The sequence below is a fragment of the Mirounga angustirostris genome, unplaced genomic scaffold, assembly GCF_029215605.1.
Source record: "Mirounga angustirostris isolate CCGP_5_RB_7025 unplaced genomic scaffold, mMirAng1.0.hap1 SCAF_8, whole genome shotgun sequence".
Classification (NCBI taxonomy): Eukaryota; Metazoa; Chordata; class Mammalia; order Carnivora; family Phocidae; genus Mirounga; species Mirounga angustirostris.
The window spans coordinates 135,334,500-135,356,482 of record NW_026991716.1 but is presented as its reverse complement, the minus strand read 5'-3'; the positions used below and the strand labels follow the sequence as shown (position 1 = coordinate 135,356,482).

The window sequence follows — 21,983 nt, the reverse complement described above, 5'->3', positions numbered from 1 at the left end:
GGGAGAAGCAGACTCTCCACTGAGCAGGGAGCCCGAAACGGGGCTCAATCCCAGGACCCCGGGGTCATGATCTGAGCCGAAGGCAGCCGCTTAACCCACTGAGCCACCCAGGCGCCCCAAGAAAATGGTTTTGACAAAAACCCCATCCTGCTAATACAGATGGTGCACTCACATAATCCTTCAGTATCGGTAGCGTTGCAGAACATAGGCTGTCTATGCTATCAAGTCAATACCTTGGGAAAAAACCCCTTCAGCAAGGAAAAGAAAATTCTGATACTAGAGGAAGAACGTGTTTAAAAGTTTTTACATAAAATCTACTAGGAAAATACTTGCTGAATAAGACATAATAAATATTCCGAAAAGATCCTCGTCTATTAATAGGGGAGTCAAGACAGCTATAAAAATAAACGTAATAAAAAGATCAACAGTGATAGCACAAGCAATGAAAATATATCAAAAGACCCAACAAAAAAAGGTATATTAAATAATATTTGGGGAGTTATCTTAAAATAGAAATTGAGATATACTCAATGTTTTTAAGATAAAGAGTTAATAAGTTATAGCCCTTTTTTTTGGCCCTCCACAGTGTATTTTGCTTATTAAATGCTGGCTTCATTTCATATCAATAATAGAAGTAGAAAAAAATGCAGAATGTGCTTGAATTTTAAGTGATACTATTCCCAGGAGAGAGAGTTCTTCAAGCTACTTTTAATATCTGCTATATGCTAAGATTTGCTAAAAATGGTAATATCAAGAGTATGTAAGCTAATGTATCTCAATGGGGGAAAAGCTGTATGATTAAGAGGTACAGCAATAAGTGGACATTATTAAGAAAGATCTGTTCTAAGCTTAGATTGGAGTGAATTAAGTGACAAGTAAATATCACTGGTCATGGCCCCAAGACAACAAGAGGACAAATATTAATTTATCAGTTATTTGCTTTACTGTGGATGATCTGAAGATCTAAGTCAGCTGGAACGTAACTGCTTTAGCTACTGAAGATCACCAAGAATTTAATGACATGCAAATACAGAGAGACACCAGTTCAAACAACGGTGAGTGGACAACTTACTGAGAATTCAAATTATATATCTAGCATAAAGACATTGGAAATATCTTGATTTCTTGTAATAGAAATTTAACCATGTAACAAACATGCTAAAGAAAATATCACATGTGTAGAAAATATTACAAAATCTATCTCAATATAATCAAAAAGATTAAGAAATAACTAGAGAAGCTTCCTTCTTCATAGTCACATACACAATAAATAAAGACTTAATAATCATACATTAGGATCACTATACCACATTTTTTCAAAGGTAAAGGTAACACCCACAATTTCCTTAGTTCCAAATTACAAACCAGAGGTTGCAAATATGATGGATTGTCTTTAGCTTTAAGTAAAAAGACAAAATTTGTATCATTGACACTTGAATAAAAAACGCAGCATAAATCTACCAACTACCCAATAGGAAATTCAGATATAATACAGTTCCACGATACCTACAGTATAAATTAACCAAGTTGGAGAACTAAAATATTTAATAGGAGTAACACTAAAAACATTGATATTAGAGCCAAGTAGAATACCAACAAATTTCCCCCCCAAATTGCGATTACCTTAATTGTATATAACAACATACTGAGGCAGCATCCACATAGCTAAAAATATATCAGTAAACCCTGTACAGAAACGTTTTACACAAATGAAGCCTGTTGAAGGAAAAGTGTCTTGCTAAAATTCCCATTTAAATAAAGCCAATTTTCACCTTCACAGATTAGCAGCAGGGGCAGGGGGTGCGTTAGGTACACTAGCTGATCTGTGGTTTGTTCTTTATCCAGTAACTGATACGTCCATATACTCACCCCAAAACCTGGAAATTTGGCTCTCTAAAAGAATACTGAAATGTCACTGAGTCAATCGGCATCTTATTTACCTGCGAGAGTTACAAAAACAGAAAGAAAAATACCAACTGGGGCGTTTCTTTTTTTTTTTATTAGCTCTTAAGAAAATTTATGTGTTGCACAACCTTAGATCCTCTTGGGAATTAGGCACGGTAAGGGTTAAGGAAGAAAGCAATCCATTATATGTATACTAACTGAACAATTCAGAAAAACTTGAACTACTGATGAATATATCGGTTCGCTTCCTAAAATGCTTTTAGCCTGCTTTTCAATAATCAACTTAAGAAGCGCCATCCCAGAGCAGAACTCTTCAGCTTCCTGGGGCAACTGCACTTCACTCCTTCCCTAACAACTGTGCTGTGGAGCTAGCTGAATCTCAAGCACCCATTTCAGTGCAGAGCCATGAAAAGAAGCGTAGCCTGGTGAAGTTCAAGGGCATATGAGGAAAGCACCACGCCACAGATTTTTCTTAGAGCTACATAAAAAAATCTATCAATTTATAACAAATGTTCCAACATGTGTAGCAGTACGCTTCGTCAGCCAAAGGCACGCCTGCAAAGCCGGGTTTCTCTAAAAACAACAAAATTCTGGTGTCCCTTTACATTTCCTAAAACCACAAGCCAATTTCCAAGTATGCAGCAAATGTTACATTTATCGACAGTGCTCACCTGCACACGCGCACACACAAACTACACGCTTACCAAGCTGTGAATCATCCACTGAAGAAAGAAGTGTAGAGCACAAAACGCAGACTCTATCACCTCTTTCATTCCTTCAAAAACCAAATAACTAGACAATAAATACTCCAAGGTGACTACAAAATGACCACAATAAATTTCACCCACCACAGAAATAAAAGCTAAAAAACCAGGATGTCAAAAACATGTGCATCAGCTTCGAAGATACTATACACCCTGTAACCATGACTTACCTTCTTCTCTAAGGCTACACGTAACTTAAAAATGGGTACGCTATGCATGCCAAACGTCATGTAGAACATTCATTACGCAGGCTGGTTCTCAAATGCTTAGCAGTAATATAATAAATCTTAATGTAAAATATTTGAAACTCAAATTAAAATCATGACTAGCCCGAACTCCCATCTTAAATGAAACTTAATAAAGATTAAGGAATAATAATAATTTTTCAAATCACAGTATTTTACCCAGAACATAAATATAAAAATTTATTTGCACAGATGTATTCTTTTAGTTTATAAGGAAAAACCTCATTTAAATTAGGCTGCTCATTAAAAAAACAGATGAACTATTTATGGGCCTCAACATGATTCCCTAGAATGTAGCCACTACTCTAATCAATATATACCCCAATCACCACACAGTATTTGCTGGTGGAAATACTTATAAGCTGCTTTTGTCAAATTTAAAGGAAAATACTTTCTTTTAGGTAGAAATGGATTGGGTGATTTCTCATTACATAAAGTCCCAGAAGATAGTCAAACTACCACCGGATGCTTTTATCTCATTCATCGCTGATATCCTTTGCCAAGTGGTAATTTCTTTACGTTTAACTCTTATATCGGACACCATTGTTCTGTATCACTACCAGAAAGCAACAGGGTAAGCAAAGAACAACTGTACAACAGAAACACCTTTCTGCCACAAAACTCATCCGCTGAATAAACCTTCCAACTGGACTAAGAGATACCTACAAATGAAAGAGACTTATCCAAGACCACACAGCTCTTGAGAAGACAGCCCTAAAAAAATTAATAAATCACAAATATATCTGAAATCTAGAAACTTCTCCCCCAAGTCTTAATATAAAGTAGAACAAACAAAAACAAGAGCTCTTTTAAAAAAATTTTAACTCATTACATTTCCAAATCAGCACATTAATGTCTTACTGGTAAACTTGATGGTCTTTCTTGTTGTATTAAGTTCAAGTCTTCATGGTTAGGTTTTCCAGGAGCCAAAGGAGGTTGAGACCTAGTTCCATAGCCTTCCTGAGACATGTCCTAAACAAACACAAATATAAAGCACTTCATAAATATCTCAATGAGTTGTAACCAAAACAAAGCAAGGCTTATCACAAACTATCAACTGATATTACATATAAGCAGACATATAAATATGTTATAGCTATCATTTAACACTTTATCGAAAGTAGAAACAAAAGACAAAGCAGTGAATCATCAAGAGCAAAAACATGTATCTTTTTATTTTAAATATATATATATATATGTATATACACACACACACACCTAAATTTATTATGAGACCATACAAACTAAACACCATATTTGAGTTTTGCAGGAAGGTTAACCGTCAGTGAAAGATGGGGAAGGAGGTCAGCTATGATCTAACTCTCTTTTAAACCAGAGCAAACCAAAAGCTCATGTTATTGCTTAATTCTGATTTTGGTTGAGCTGCCTTTAATATTACCTTGAAAATGTTAAAATAATTAATGAAAACTTTATTAACAACTGACTTTTAGTATGTCCTCTCGATAACCCACAAAACAACATAGTTATTAAGCTCAGAGTATCCTGGGGTTTCTACAAAACCAATAAACCTTCATGTATAGAATTCCATATGTTCACGTGGCATAGTTTCCAGAGAACCACAATAAAGAATAAAACAGCAGTAGGGAAACAAAACACACCCAAAAAACCTGCTGAGGTATGAGAAACTTATCATTAACATGGCCTTTCTGGCATCCTGTTGAACACTTTTCCAGGAGGTATTCTGCATGGTTTCAGTATTATGCTGAAATACTATTATATAAACCAAATACCACACCACACCAAACTTACTATATACCCAATCTCTAGCTGTTTAACTATGTACGCTCAGCTACTAAACATTCTACCACCATTTACACCCAAAGTCAAACAGCAGGACAGAATATAAAATACTTATTATAGCATGTCTTAATTGGCACTGAAAGTTGAAGAACCAGTTTCTGAGTGGAGAGAAAAAAAGAATAGAAAATATCACTTAAAAACAAAATTCTCTCCGTTTCCCTTGCCAGCGTTTAAAGTATTAAAGAAACACTACATACAGGTTCTACTTCTCCTGTTAAATTCTCAAAATATTACTTTAAAAATTAATGTTTATTAGTTGAAGCCCTATAAAAAGCTTCCACTGCCCCACCCCTTTCTCACACAGTATACACTTAAAATTACATGGCTTCTTAAGCCAAGAAACTTTGGACCAATAGCTAGTACTACAAAATACACAAACTGCACAAACTAGATTTAACTAGCCAAGTGCTGGTTTTAAACAGGCTCTGTAATAAAGGGCATGCCAACAACACAGCATTTCCCAAGCAACCCTTCTACCCTTTAAATAAAGCTACACACACACACACACACACACACACACACACACACACACAGAGTTCATCAAAATATCTAACCTCTAAAAGGAATGCATAATGCCTAGTCAGTACTATGCTTTTTTAAGAGAGTTAAAGCCCAGTTGTCCAGGTTTTAATCTGGTAACAGTTAGGTGAGGCCTCAGTGAGCACATGCAATCCAGGACACCCAAAAGGGTAGCGCTTCAATCTGGCTGCCAGCAGAGGATAACAATTAGGCTGTGGGGGACAAAAGCCGAGGCTGAAAGATTATTATCACTCTCACTGCCCCCCTGCCCTGAGCACCATAGCTTCCGGATCCCAGACCTCCACTTGTCACACAGACTTCCTGCTGGGTGCCCTGCAGGTTCCTTTAGATTAACAGTGAGGATTTCAAATCAAGTAGGGCACAAGGCCTCCATTCAGGGCCTTCACCCTGGTACAAAAAAAACAAAAAACAACAACCCACAAAGGTGCTGGACAGTCTCACAATGGGCAAACAAATGAGCAGACCCCTGCTAGTTCCTCAAATACACGCGTGTGCGCACACAGAGTTTATGGGCAGTGCTCAGACACTTTTTTTTTTTAGTAAGCGTCGGTTAAGAAACAGGAACAGACTCACATGCCCTCTGCTTATTAGCCTTTTAAATGTTTTTTATTTTCTCTTTGTAGCTAAATGAACTGATTTTTAAAAGAGCTGAAAGAGACCATTACAACTATAATGAATACACATTTCAATTTAGATACTGTCCCCTCTAAAATAAGCAACACTGAACTAATAGACTATGAAAGCTATCAGAAAATTTTACTATGGCTTTACATTTCACGTTTTAAGGCTTTAAAAGTTCAAAATAATTAGACTCTACCAAAGTCTCCAACACTATTCCTAACCACAAGAGGTTTTCAATTATTAAATTCAGTTGGAAATAAAACTGAAACAAAATTTAGTGAGAATTGCTGAAACGAGAACTTCTTCTAGCCTCAATTTATGTTGAAACATAAGGATTAATTTAACTGAGAAAACATCCAGAAAAGGTACTAAGTTTTAACCTAACACAATCATCATCCATATATAATTCACATGGGGGCTATAAAGTCTACATCTGGAAGCTTTAAGAGAGATAGAAAGCTTATATTCTATAACTAACCGGAGCTTTTCCCCCCCTTCAGATCTATATTTATTTTCTAGTATGTACTTATTCTCACCTCAAGAAGAGTAGTAGTAATGAGTAATTTAATAGACAGTAAGAATGCAATGTCAGTCTCAGAAAACAAAGAGTATGTTCAGCATCACATTTTATAGACAAGTGACAAGGCACAGCCTTACATTCTTAACACATCGTTGCCATCTTTGGTTATTTGCAAGTTGCAACTAGTGTGCACTGGTGGGTATACCCGTTTACACGCACAGGATCACTGCACTCGGCCACTGTACATACACAAAGCCGTGGCTATTTAAGAGAGACTCTCAGCGTGATAATTCTGCAATACAAAAGAACCACAAGTGGGGAATGTGGTTTACCCCTTCTCAGTTCTTTATCAATATTAGTTTTCTTCATCTCACCCACAGACTTTGAACCATTGATGGAGTCTGGTTTTAACCTTCTTTACGTTATGAGTCAAAGGTAAAGGGCGACTGACTCAGAAAACAACAAAGGTGTGAAAAGAGCTCGGGGTAGGGGCATGTACACATCGGCTTCAGAAGTTTTCACCTAGGTGTTTCTTTTAGCAGACATGGCATTCGTCTACTGAACGCCCAGTACAGAGCCCTCCTTTTGCTGGGCGCTTCACATCCCACAGCGCGGAGCCTGAGCCGGAAACACTTGTGTCCCACTCGTATCGTAAGGTAGGGTCAGACCAAAACTGTCCCGCGGGTCTACTGTCAAGGCCTAGAGCCCAAGTGCTTCTGTTTTACGATGAAGTGAATTAAGTACTAATGGCAACACCAGACTCTAAAGAAAATGTAGAATAAAACGTCAAGGACACTTTTTAAGAAAAAATAAAAAGGGAAGATATTCCCATGGTGTGAGTTCGAAAGATACGAAGCGATAAGCACTGAAGAGAGCGGCCACCTCCTTCCCAGGATGCCGTCCAGAAGGACTGCTGTGCGCAAGCTGTTACTTCTCCTGCCACAACTGCGCAGGGCGTCGCCAAGCACAAACGTGAATTCAAATCCTTTCTCCTTTAAACCCAGTGGGGCATATTTCCTGTACACAGAGTATTTTTTTGGTCCCTTAACAATGTATTGTGGAGCTCAGTCCATACCTGCACCTGAGAATCTATTCTTTTCTTAACGCTACATAGTACTGCATTATTGTCAGTACTCTGACTTATTTAACCAGTCCCCTCCTGATGGACATTTAGGTTGTTCCCAGTCTTTCCCTACCTCATGCAGCACCATAATAAAATCCGTGTGCAGTCGCCTTCATGTGATATTTCTCTGGAGCATAAATCTCCACAAGGAGAATTTCTGCCAAAGGGTTGATACGTGTAAAATTTTGACGGAGTCTAGCAAAGTGCCCTTAACAAGTCTATACTCAAGTCCATCATTTTGGAATAGAATGAAGCTTCACTAAAAGTTTACCTTAGCATCTCAATATGCCTAACTGCATTATAAAAAGCAGGAAATCCAGAGTAGGCGGGGTGGGAGGAGGGTTGGTAGTCAGTAACAAAAAGGAAAACAACACACAGACTACAAACCAAAGGAAGACAGGGAGCAGATGCGGTGAAGAGCACCTCAGTCCAAGACTCACAAACGGTACTGAGGGGCCGGGGAGGGTGAAGTCCAGAAGCCAGTAAAACACCATTTAGAACACACGGTGATTTTCAGGTTACTTAAGAAAAGTTTTTCCAATAATCACATGAAGTACAGATGTGCTACAAAGAATACACTTACTACTCTTGTAATGAATGATGAGGACCTGAATGGCCTCATAACATCCTTCAATATCTAGGTCAGAATAAACATCTTGCTCCTTTTTTCTCCCTGCTTTGGAAACTCCTGTCATCAGTTCCAACGACTGACGGGGAAAAGAAGTGGTCCTGGTACATAAGACACTGTAGTGGGACGGGGAAGGATGGCGTCACCGCCACAGAGAAAATGCCCCAAGGCCACGCGGGGTTGCTGGTCATGTAAAATCATTACTCTGATCAAGAAACTTAGCATGCTACGGACCTCCCCAGCTTTAGTTTGTAGATAAATAAATGTAAACTATCCTTTCCAAAAGGAAAGCAATATAAATCTATAAAATATTCAGAATGGCACAATCACTTCCTTGCCTTCTCAGGAATGCCCTAACGGAAATGTTATTAACGAAGACAGCTGACATTTGCAGGCAGGGCTCTGTGATGCACCCCATGCACGGTCCACCTTTACCATAGTCCCGTGACGTAGTCCCTGGCACCATCTTGCTAAATTTTACCACGAGGAAGCAAAAGCTTAAATGACATGCGCGGCTAATGTCTAAGTACTGCTAGTATCTCAGTGTGATGGGCAAATCTTCAATTCTATCCTAGCTACTCTGGAGACCACCGGAAGCCTCAAACACTATTACATAACAAGGATATAATGTAATTATAACTTTTAAAAGGTATTCCCCTATTCTTCCATATATTCTCCTAAATTCCCCTTTCAGAAATTATGAATCTTGCATATTTTATACATGGGGTATTTCCAAAATATTCAATTATAGTGTTGTGAATCAATAAGAAATACTAACATTGAAAACTCCCACAAATTTGAATATAAAACTACTCTCTCTACCACTTGTTATCATTGAATAGTTTTATTTAAAGTCCACAGGCTGACAGAAAGCAATATAAAGAGACCCAGCCTTCCCAAGGCTCCTCTGCTGGTTCCACTCTTTCTGCCCGTCCCCCAAAAACTGGTGTCCCTCAGAGCTCTTCCCCAAAGATTCCATGCACTCTGATCTGTGGATAGTGACAACTGCCAAATCTCGATTTCAAGTCCCACATATTTGAACTGCACTATAAACATCTCGACTTGAGGGTAAAGTCCCTTACACACATCATGCCAGGGAAGGACTCTCCTCTTCCTCCCCCAATCTGCTCTTCCTCCTTCAGCTTGCCACCTGGTTGAAGGCCTCCCCCTCCCCAGGGGACTTCTCAGACCTTTTTCTCTTTCACCATTCATACACTTCTGACACATCACCAAACCCCAAGTCACCGCAAGTCCACCCTCTTTTGTCTTTCCCCCAACTGCCAGGCCTCTACTTGGGCCGCTTTTCACAACAGCCTCTTGCCCACCATGTCGGCAGAGCGGACTTGCTAAAACACAAATGGTCACAGTGTCCTCCTGCTTGGAAAGGGCTTCCTACTGGGGTGCCTGGGTGGCTCGGTCAGTTGAGCAGCCGACTCTTGGTTTGGTCCTGATCTCGGGGTCGTGGGATCCAGCCCCGTGTTGGGCTCTGTGCTCAGCAGAGAGTCTGCTTAAGATTCTCTCCCTTTACCCCATCCTTTGCCCCCACTCTCATTGGTGTTCTCGCTCTCTGAAATAAATAAATCTTAAAAAAAAAAAAAGGCCTCCTCCTCAGTGCCTACAGAATGAAATCCACAGTCCGGTTTGGCGCCAAAGAGTTGGGCAAACAGCCTCCAGCTGCCATCCCAGCTGCACCTGGGTCTTCCCCGGGGCCCACTGCAAGTCCGCACGCCTCCCACTGACTGCTCCCGAGCTCCAGCGGTGCCCCGCGTCTGCAGGCACAGCTCTCTCGGTCTGTCTTGGTCCTGAGTGGATGCCTTTCCTTCTGTGTCTGCAAAGCATCTGGCTGTCCTCAAGATCCTGCTAAACATGAACTCCACCATGCCCCCAAACAACTACCCCACACCAACTTCAGATGTACTCCTCTTAAAGAATTTACAATGCTGGGGACGCCAGGGTGGCACAGTCGGTTAAGCATCCAATTTTTGATTTTGGCTCAGGTCATGATCTCAGGATTGTGAGACTGAGTTGCAGGTCAGACTCCGTTGAGTGTGGAGCCTGCTTAAGATTCTCTCTCTCCCTCTCCCTCTGCCCCTTCCCCCCCCCCCACTCCTGCACATCCTCTCTCTCTCAAAATAAATATTTTTTAAAAACAGAGTTTACAATGCTGTATTTCAGCTATTTGTTTGTGTATCTCCCGAACTGGACTCTTACTTCCTCTTGGGCTCCCAGTACCAAGCACGGACAGGTACTCAATAAGAGGCTGGTGAATGATTGACTCAATGGCTTTGAAAAGCTTACACTCAGAATTAGACACAGCAATACAAAAATAAATGTAGGAGGACAGATACATAAAACTGAACAAAACTTGGGCTCATGTCCAAGAATATTTATCACGTTAACAGCCACACTGCCTGGTAGCAGCGTGCTACAAAACACATTTTGCTGTTTGTTACTGGCAGTCTTGAATATAGTAAAAAAATAATAATAAAAATTGAGAGAGAGGGGAAAAGACTATGGCAAGCATCAGTGGTGCCATCAAAAAAGAAACAAAAATCAAGACATTTTATACCTCCTAATGAACAAACCAGCAATGAAATATTCTTGCCAAAAAAAGAATGATAATGAGTTTGATAAAGCCTGTATATCTAAAAACCAATTTATAGGAAATAAAAAGGACTGAAGAACACACTAAACCATAGCAAATCAATCAGCAAATCTCAAACTGTGGGAATCTCTACTAGACAAATGACCTACTTTCTTCAACAAATAAGTTGCAATAGTAAAAAGAAAAGGAGAGGAAAAGAGAGAGATGGAAACAGAGGGAAATCCTAGACATGAGAAGGTATCAACCAATTCTAAGACTGGATTTTACTTGGACCTTGATTCAAACTACCCTGCAATGTAAATTAAACATTTATTCCATTTATGAGGCTACTAGAAATTTGGATAATTGGTATGAAAATTTGTTTTTTGTTTTTTTTTAAAGATTTTATTTATTTATTTGAAACAGAGAGAATGAGAGACAGAGAGCATGAGAGGGAGGAGGGTCAGAGGGAGAAGGAGACTCCCCGCCGAGCAGGGAGCCCGATGCGGGACTCAATCCCGGGACTCCAGGATCATGACCTGAGCCGAAGGCAGTCGCTTAACCAACTGAGCCACCCAGGCGCCCCAAAAATTTATGTTTTGAATGTGATAACTGTATTATGTTTATGTTTACTTTTCAAAGCCCTTTATCTTTTAGAGATATATAATAAAATATTGACAGATTAAATGATATGATGTCTGGGACTTACTCTGAAATAACATTGAGGCTTGGGGTTGGGAGGTGAGGGAAGAGAGTGTGGATGCAAGAAGACTGGCCCTACAACTACTGAAAGCTGAGTGATGTGTGCACAGGGCTCCTGTCTAGTTCTGTTTATGTTTGAAATTTTCCATTTAAATGAAAATGGAGTTAGCAATATTAAAGATAAATTCAGAAATCCAGAGGGGGCTGAGGCTGTGGGGCTGACTGCAGCTTTCACCTAAAAGACTATAAGAACTTCCTAATTGGTCCCTTTGCCATCAATATCCTTTCCCCCAAGAAAACCCATTAAACATAGATCATTTAATCTTTCAGTTTCTTAACCACCCCCCACACCATTCCATCTTTAACATGTATGCTGTACTACTCAATCCTAACGCTCAGCTGTCTTTTTTTTTTTAATCCCTCCATAATTTTAACCAAGTTAACCTGGTCAGTGTCATTTTCCCTAGCGGCCCCAATTGCTGACTCAGCGATCCTTTCTCAATCTCATTCCTTGATCAAGCTGTCCTGATCCTGATCAGCTCCAGCCACCCTCCTTGCCTAAATCTGACACTCTTACCCTTATCTTGGTCTGGGTTCTTAAAGGCCCTGTTTCCTCTTTCACTGACTCCAAGAAGCCTTTTTCAGGCACAAATCTCTTAAAAGTTCATGAAACTTTGAGTCAAAGAAACCCAAGATCAAATTCCAACTTCTAGATTATTCACTAGCTGTGTGACCCTGAACAAATTTTTCAGTTCCGTTTCCTACTCTAGAAACCATACTGGATTGAGTTAACCTGGGAAGCCTAAGGGTACAATGAAACGTGCCCTTGACTCCCAAGCTCGTGTATATTAGGTGCGCAATGCTCAGGGACTAGAAGCAGAGTGGGTGTTTTACATCCGTCACAATTACTATCTCTTTAGGATACTGGTAAATCACTTTAATTCTTCTAAATCCGTATCGATACATAACCCTGTATCTTCCTTTAAACCCTTGTTCCAAAACTCTTTTATGGTAGATTTAAAAAAAATCACATGTCCAAGGCTCAAATGGTTTTTTACTGCTACTGATTCCAAAGGCAGCTTCTCAGCTTATGTTAAAGCCAAAGTCCCTGGAATACACAGTATATACTGATTGAGCATAGATTTGGCTAGATTTGGAATACTGCTAATTTTCTACCAATTCACAGGCATAATTATTTCCAAAATTTTAAAAACCATTCTAGAAAAAGGACAGGCTTAGACAAGCTACTTTTTGTTTCCTTACTGATACGTCTCATTAATACTGACAGCAGATTCAACACCACAGTTGTGGCCTGCCGTTAATGAGAACGTCACCACGGCACGAGACGCACCATTACCCACAAGGCTGCAGCAGCCCCTGGCCTGCAGTAAAGCTGAACTCTGAATGGACTGGAGAAGAGAGAGAAGACCTCCACCAAGTGGGGCTATCTCCCCAACTCTAATCAAGTCCGAATCCTGGAGGTCACTACTCTGGCATTCAAGACTTGAGAAAACCTTCTTGTTTTCTCTGTTTTTCCAAGAACTTCTTCCTAAACTCACAGAGTGAAAAGGGAAATGTATCTAAAATTACATTTCCTACAATACCAAAGAGAAATATGAAGATACTCAAAAGCTAAGGACTAAAATAATTAAGATTTTTAATAGTTTATTTTAATAAAATCACAAAGCTAAATGACCTACCGTAAATGTCCAGTTATGCTTTTTGTCTCACACACACACACACGCACACACACGCACACACAAGCAGAATAAAAAAGAACCCCAGCTCTGTAACTTATTACCTAAAGAATGACTTTCCTCATCCACGAAACCCAGATAGAAGGACTTACCTCCAAGAGTTGTATTAATGATAAAAGGAGAGACTACCTTTAAGCAATTAGCACGGTGCCTGGCACACTGAAGGTTCAATAAATGTTAGCGATTATTATTTATATCCTTTAAAACCAAATTTAAGAATGAGTTGCCTTCGGCTCGGGTCATGGTCCCAGGGTGCTGGGGTCGAGCCCCGCATCGGGCTCCCCGCTCGGCGGGAAGCCTGCTTCTCCCTCTCCCACTCCCCCTGCTTGTGTTCCCTCTCTCGCTGTCTTTCTATCAAATAAATAAAATCTTTAAAAAAAAAAAAAGAAGAATGAGAATCAGAATTTGCATCGAACCACTGGGGCTTTACCTGTGGCAATCAAGCTGATGGTGATAATGGCAACAGGAGCTAATAATTATGCGACATTTACTATTTGCCACACGCTAAGTGCTTCCGCATTGAAAGAGAAGCCTTTTTTGTCTGACCTGAACCCAATTAAACAGGTACTATTTTACAAAGGAAGAAACTGAGGCACAGTTTCTTGAGTAACTTGCCTGGGGTCACTGAGCTGGCAAGTGGCAGAGTTGGGACAGAAACCAAATATATTCATTCCCCAGAGTCCTCACATGTAACGGCCTTCTGGCTCCGCATCCCACTGGACAAGGGCTATTTTCTGGACTCTACCCCACAGCTGATAAATCTCAACCTGAGGCTGGGGTTCAAGAATCTAAGTTTTTAATAAACTTCCCAAATTTGCTTGTAAAGTAAGAACTGTTGACTGACGACAATACAGTATTTTCATTAAAGTTTGATAATTAAAGAATCGCGACGTGAGGCTTTGGGGGATTATGCCATTACCTAGGATCTAGAGTGTAAAATTTCTGTGTTGTTACCAAGAGCTAGTTCAGCATCCCTTCATGGTTGTAAAATAGGTGGACCTCTCCTACTGATGTCAGGAACGGTCCTGTTTGTCTTACTGTGGTTGCAGGAGCAGCTCAAAAAGGTCACCAACCACTCTGAAAGAAGCAACGCTGGTGCTAACATCTCACATTCTCTCACTGCTGACTTCCCGCCAAAACCCAAACCCCTTCCTCCCCGGACCAGAGAGCTGAGCACCCTGGGCACACCAGCCAGACACCTGGACACTTGAGATTGTAACTCACATTTAGGGCTTGAATTCTCAACCTGGAGGGACAGAGATTTGAAAACTCCCCCGAAATTAAAGCAAATTTTGCATGGTGCATATATTTTTCTGGGAAGAGGATCCCCAGCTTTCACCAGATTCTTAAGGACCCCCCAAAAACTAAAGGGTAAAAATGAACAGGGATAATAATAATATCAAAAATGGGACCCACCAGAATTGAGAACATAATTTCAGAGAGATTTAAAACCAGATTAGCTACAATCTTTATCTAAATAACTGAGACAAAAATATAACTACTAAAAAATTTCCAGATACAGTTAGTGTCCAAATTGTATATGCAATAAAAGCTCAGTCTGCCTGAATAACTCTAGTCTAAAAAGTTATCTAAACAGGACACCTTGCATTACTACACACACGCTTTAATTAAAGGAATGGCATGAGGGACACAAGTGGCATGAGAAAGACCTGCTGAAAAAGAATTTATGAAACCCATATGCTGTAGAAACAGGTAGAGAGTTTGTTTTTGCCAAAGAGAGAAATAAGCTGCCAGAAAGATCCTGTCTCAAGCCTCTCTTGCCAACTCATCTCTAAAGCTGTACAGAGGATCACTTTTAAAAAGTTGACTTCTCCATGGAATGCCTTTGGAGTAAAGCTAAAACTACCAAAGGGAAAAAAAAAAAAGGCTAGAAAAAAACGAAAAAGTAACCAAAAAAATATAACAAAAGACTATAAAAGCCAGCTAGAGAGGACTCGGTGGCCATTGTTTTGCACTGACCAATAACACTTTCAAAATTAAAGAAGCAAAAAGGATTCTGTTGAATTTTTTTCTTTTTACCATGAGCATATATGACTTTTATAACCTTTAAAAAGAAATTAAAATGGACCATTTGGTCTATGAAATTAATTCTGTCTTCCCCCCATTCCAGTTGTCATTTTCAGAGTATAGACTATGAGGGGAAAAAATAGTCAGCATCCACTTCCTATCACCTTTACTGATCTTCAGTGAAAGTAAACAGGCTATAGACACTTCTTCTCTAAGAAATAACAGAATCATCTGAATTTTTCAGAGGTTCCCTTATAGTTCTTAAAATTATCTATATTACAGTTAAGTGTTGTTATGAGCATAGGAAAAATTTACCTTCAAAGAGTCAATTAAATTTCTATTTGGAAAAAAAAAAGAAAAAAGAAAACTCCAGAAATTTAGGATGACCATCAATTACCTCAAAATTAAAGCAAAATTTATTTCTGTAGCCATTTTACAGTAAAACAAACACCGCAAATTTCCAAGGACATTCTGAGAATAATCCTCCCACTGCTTTTCTGTAGGGGAAGCGAAGGTTGAAAAAGCACTGCTCTGAAGTGAAGATGATATTCCAGATACTTGCCAAGTGGTAAAATAGTGGGGTCCAGGCTCCTGGACTCTCCTGCTGTGCAGGTTATTAACCACTGAGTTGGAGAATCCTGGGGTCTCAGGAGAGAGAGGGGGTACCCTCTGAGCGTGCTAGGCCAGGGACTATTCCCAAACCACTCTTAACTACTGAGTTTACACAGTGGTTCTCCCAGGATGATCCTGGGTCAGCAGTAACAGCAATATCACATGGAAACTTGTCAGAAATGAAAATTATCAGGCCATACTCCAAACTGAAGCAGCAGAAACTATGGGAATAGGGTTCAACACAATCTGTGTTTTAACAAGCCTTCTGGGTGATTCCAACGCACACTGAAGTTTGAAAAACGCTGGGTTAACAAATGGAAAGCCTCACACCAATGGCCTGAAGGCAAGAATATCAGCCTACCTCTGGAGCAAAATGCATCCCTATTATATATAAACAAATAAAGGAGACAGTAAACCCTTAGATTAAAGTAGAACTGGGATCAAATCCAAGCCCCACCACATTCAGGGAAAGCTTGCTGTATGACCGCTCAGGGTTATTAATAATAAATGAAATAATATCCGTGGCCATGCCGAAGTAAAACAGTGGAGAGCACGGGTTAGTATTTCTGCGCTCCAGCATTAACATTAGAAACATCAGAATACATCAGAATTGCCTATAAAGTTAAATGTAGATTCCCAGGTTCCCCCAAAGAGAACAGTTTTAAAGAGAATTTAGTTGCCCAAGTACCCCAGGTGATTTTGATGCAGATAATCCCCACTGGTTTTCACTGTAGAAAACCATGGCCCTACAAAGGTGGTTCTTGTCCACACTAGCAAATTCTAAAAGTCACCCTATTATTTCAAACATCTGTAGATAATTATCTTCTGGAACGCAATAGATAGAGAGCCTATTATTCTAAGAATTTTTTAAATCAAAGAAATAGATGAAGGAAGAACTTTAATGTCATATATAAGTTATGTTTTACCTTCTTTTCCACACTTTAACAAACGGAATGAGCACTGAAAGACAAAAAGGCAGTTGAGAGTAAGGGGGAAGAAAAAAAACCAGGAAAAAGAAATTCCAGTCTTCCTTGTGTCAGAATGTAAAATTCAAGGAAAGTTGACTGTATGAAAAATATAATGAGCAGGGCACCTGGGTGGCTCAGTTGGTTAAGCATCTGCCTTTGGCTCAGGTCATGAACCCAGGGTCCTGGGATCAAGCCTGGCATCACATCGGGCTCCCTGCTCATTAGGGGATCTGCTTCTCTCTCTTTGCCCCTCCCCCCCACTCATGTTCTCTCTTGCTCGCCCTTCTCGCTCTCAATTAAATAATAAGTAATCTTTAAAAAAAAAAAAAGAGTAGTGTCTGGGTGGCGCAGTCGGTTAAGTGTCTGCCTTCAGCTCAGGTCATGATCCCAGGGTCCTGGGATCGAACCCCGCATCAGGCTCCATGCTCAGTGGGAAGCCTGCTTCTCCCTCTCCCACTCCCCCTTGCTTGTGTTCCTCTCTTGCTGTCTCTCTCTGTCAAAAAATAAAAATAAAAAAATAAAAATAAAAAGCTTTCAGGAATATCAAGACCCAAAATACACACACAAACACATACACACAAAATTAACCATTACATATGAACTGATACTGTTAAGGCAACACATTATATCTATATTCAAAATTAGTGCTGAGCTTTTCACATACTGCTCTGTCTCCCCAGGAAGAAAAAAAATGAAAAGGAGAGGAAAGTCATTACTTTCCTACGCCCACCCTCCTGATCTATAGCCACTCCAGCCAAGAGCCCACCTTGGAGGCTGCTGGCTCCAAGTCTGTCACACACCCTGCGAGCTCCCAGGAGTGGCTCCTACCTGAGTCCTACAAGCAGCTAAGTGGTTACCCAGGTCAACGCTCAGAAATCAGTCTCAGAGTGGGCCTCCTCAGACCTGAAAGTAACTTAAAAGTTTTCTCCTTAGATGCTCACAAGCTCTTTCAACTTAAAAGAAATTCCCCCTAGCAATGGTTCAAAGACTAAGACAATTGCAAATAGGGTAAGCAAGAAAGGAGGAGATTCAAAATTCAAACATAACCCAGGCTGCACTAGTAATCTAGTTTAAAACAAAGAATAATTTTTATCAACTTACATTCCAATAGTTTTTACTAACAAGTTAATTAATAGATTCCTGTGTTAATATCTAAATGGTAAGCAATTAATGGCAACAAACTATAAATGTCCTTCTCTTTGCTTTTATAACAAAATCTTATAAAACAAATGATATGAACACTTCAGTGATTTCATACAGGCTTTCTATGATTAATTTTCCCCAATAGCTGCAGAATAAGGCGTGGCTTATAAATTAACACTGTGTCACAGAAGTAGTAAGAAACACAGATTAAATAATTAAATAACAATAATAATAAGGAAATATTTATGCCACAATGGATCATCACCAATACTCCTAATGAAACTTCGGAACTCCTTTAAGTGACTTATTTCAGTGGCAAGTTATTAATCCTAAAGTATTTTACACTCATATTTGAATGCTATCTCCTTTTCAAAATGATTCCCGTTTGCCAAATACTTTTAAGTTTACTGTATCTCCTTCTGAAAACTGCTCACCATGAAGATGTCTAAATAAAGTGGCATTTTATTTATTATTATTTAAAGATTTTTTTTTAATGTATTCATTTGATAGAGAACAGAAGGGGGGAGACTCAGAACGGGGGAGAGTCAGATCCCCCCGCTGAGCAGGGAGCGTGACCTGACCAGGGCTTGATCCCAGGACCCTGAGATCATGATCTGAGCCAAAGGCAGACACATAACCGACTGAGCCAACCAGGCATCCCTACAGTGCATTTTAGAAAATATAATAATTCAAATACTTGTGTCTACCTACTCATATCAAAGTAGACTTAGATTTCCACTTGGTTCAACTATTAAGTAATCTACTATTAAAAGTTAACTGCTCAGCTTGTGCTATTTTCTGTTTAAAGAAATTATTGAATAACCTTTTATTTCATTTTTAATCACTGAGGAAAAGCAACATAAGTCACTAGTCACGTTCCTTCTAAATGACCTTGACTACTTTTTTTTTTTAAGATTTTATTTATTTATTTGAGAGAGAGACAGAGATGGTGACAGAGATAGTGAGCAGGGGGCACAGGGATAAGCAGGTTCCCCACTGAGCAGGGAGCCCGACACGGGCCTTGATCCCAGGACCGTGGGATCATGACCTGAGCCAAAGGCAGACACTTAACCGACTGAGCCACCCAGGTGCCCCTGACCTTGACTACTTTAACCAAACTTCAAGTTTACTCAGTTCCATTCATGGTTGGACATCACCTCTATTCTCACCAACAAAGAATTAGTCTTGCCTTCAGGATCCCTTCTTCTTCTCTCACAAGCAACTCTTACTCATCTTTCAAAACTTCCTCTGAGACACTTTTACCAACATCCAGTCACAGCTCGAAAACACACCTCTCCCACCGTACTGTCATTATCTAGCCATGTCGACCCTTCCATTTGACCAGGAGCCCTTTCAGGTCAGACACATATTTGATTAATCACTAAATTCCCAACATATAAAACATTTTCAATCACAAAACCATTCAGTAAATGGTTTATTTTTTTTTCCTAACCGTTCTGTCTTCTTCAATTCTCCCAATAAGCCAAAGGTTAAAAAAAAATTAAAAAGATAAAGTTCGGGGCACCTGGGTGGCTCAGTCGGTTAAGTGTCTGCCTTCGGCTCAGGTCATGATCTCAGGGTCCTGGGATTGAGCCCCGCATCGGGCTCCCTGCTCAGCAGGGAGTCTGCTTCTCCCTCTCAATCTCCCTCTGTGCTCTCCCTCCCTCCCTCTCGCTAATAAATAAATAAAGTCTTTAAAAAAATAATAAAGAAAAAGATAAAATTGTACTTTGAGAAGTATGCATTCATAATACTCAATAGTTCTCTCAAGAATCAGAGAAGTCTTTCACCTAGAAGAAAAGCTATATCTAAAATGGTGAAATTTGAAATTCTCTCACTGCTTTACATTTGGGTTTTTAAAAAGATTCATCCTGATATATTCTCTTTAAATATATTGGAACTTATTTGAATGGAGTTACCTCCTACAAATTTTCTCTAAAGAAAGATTTTTCTGGCTGTGAAAACAACAGTGTAGTTTAAAGCCATGAAAACAGGGAGAAGATTCTGGCTGCCAACTGTCACAGTCCTGGAGGTGGAGCTTAATCAGCAGAGGACCACTGTCAAAGAAAAGGGTATTGACAGTCAGGCTGGTTTCCACACCACGTGACTCCTTGCAGGTTACCGGCTTCTCGGCACACTCCCTTCGACCCCTAATAAGTACATCCATTAGGAGGCAATGGGTGAAAGGTCCAGGAGAAATCTGTGCTATAAGAGACAACAGGACCTCTTTCTTCAGCATCAAACAAGATTGGATTTGAATAGAACAGAAAATAGAGATAAAAGGAAAAGATTATGAGTCTACAGGAAGAAGGGGAAGAGAGAAAGGTAATGAGTTTGCTAAGGGACGACAGTGAACCAGGAAATAAACCTCACATCATACGTCATGACCCAAAACTGAGGAAATGGAAGGCAAGTGGAACCTGTGAAACAAAAGAAAAAATGAAAAACTGAAAAAAACTTTTGGTATTAAAGGAGGTTTTCCCTACTACACAAAAATATCAAATCTTAGGTAAAGCAGTTTGAGGAAGTAAGCAAGGGCGCAAAAACACTTCAACAGGGAAGCAACTTCTTCAAATAGCTGTTCTTTTTTTTTTTTTAAGCCTTAAAAATTAATACTCTTTTTAAGAAGGAAACATCTGAGGGTTGAGTAAATACAGTGTCTGTCAACTGGATAGTGGATTTCACAGTTACATTGGTCATTCTCTCTTGGTCTACAACAGGAAGAATCAATCAGGCCTATTGTTACTTCGTAGTTCTATTTCTGACCTCCTAAAATGAGCAGAGGAAAGAAAAAATGGTAATGAAAGCAAACAGTAAGAATCTGTGATAATTCCGGAGCCTCTGAGTCAAAGGTAAATCAAAAAATTATAAATGTCCGACTGTGTACTTCTTGCTGATGAAATCAAATCTCCATTATCTATTCAATCTATGACCACAGTAACACATCAGGCAGGTTCTATCTAGTTCGAAATTCTGTGAGGTCTCCTTAACATTGTTGGGGCTCATAAAAACAACTATGTAGAATCCTTACTAGACATAAAGTTAAGTACCACTGGAAAAATAAATAATGAAAACGAATATAAGAGAGCTGGTTGGAGGTATCATTTCTTAACACCTTCTGGAAAGGAATTTGGTAAAACATCAAGTCTTTAAAATGTGCCTGTTCTTGGGGTGCCTAGGTGGCTCAATCGTTAAGCGTCTGCCTTCGGCTCAGGTCATGGTCCCAGGGTCCTGGGATCGAGTCCAGCATCGGGCTCCGTGCTCCGCGGAGCTCCCCCTGCTTGTGTTCCCTCTCTCACTGTGTCTCTGTCAAATAAATAAAATCTTTAAAAAAAAAAATGTTCCTGTTCTTTTACCTAGAAATTCCATTTGGGGAGTTTACAGGTAAAAACTTCGCAAGTGGGCATACACATACATGCACACGTGAAGCACAAAAGATCACCGACACAAGTGCTCAATACAGCACTGTCTGCAATATCAAAAGCATTTTCAAAGTCTAAATACTTGGCAGTAAACGTTTATTTTCTTCAACACTGTAAAGTCTACTTACTATGTACTAGTAAATAAAAAATACTTTTCAATGATTAAGTCAACATGTATATCATTTCTACTTTGTGCTAAGTACTGGGGACACAGCGATGACAAAGCAAAGTCCTTCCTCTCATAACGCTTATATTCTAGTGGGGGAGCCACAGAAAAGAGCAGCGCAAGAATGTAACATGTTACCTAGTGATCTGGGCCATAGAGAAAAGGAAAGCATGGTCAGGTAAAAAGGAGCACAGGGAGAAGGGGGTTGCTATGTTTTACACAGAGTGGTCAGGGAAGGGGGTTTGCCTGATGAGGTATCACTGGAGTAAAGACCTCGAGGAAGTTAAGTCTTTGAGCAGAGCGAACAATAAGTAAAAATGCCTTTAGAGGAGCACTGCAAGATGACCAGTGTGAAAGAAGGCGGGAGGGAACAGGGGGAGGTGCACACCCAGGTGGGGCACCAGCCAACATAAAGCATCTATCTGGCTGCTGTA

At 39.8% G+C, this 21,983-nt stretch overlaps 1 protein-coding gene across 10 annotated transcripts in view; it reads right to left on the bottom strand.

Moving 5' to 3' along the window:
- ARID1B (AT-rich interaction domain 1B) overlaps positions 1 to 21,983 on the bottom strand; it is a 439,835-nt gene that overhangs the window by 278,551 nt on the left and 139,301 nt on the right. For all 10 annotated transcript variants that reach the window (XM_045865795.3, XM_045865798.3, XM_064598272.1 and 7 more), the window contains exon 4: positions 3,776 to 3,886. In XM_045865795.3, the coding sequence (XP_045721751.2) occupies positions 3,776 to 3,886 (111 nt within the window). The remainder of the gene's footprint in view (positions 1 to 3,775; positions 3,887 to 21,983) is intronic.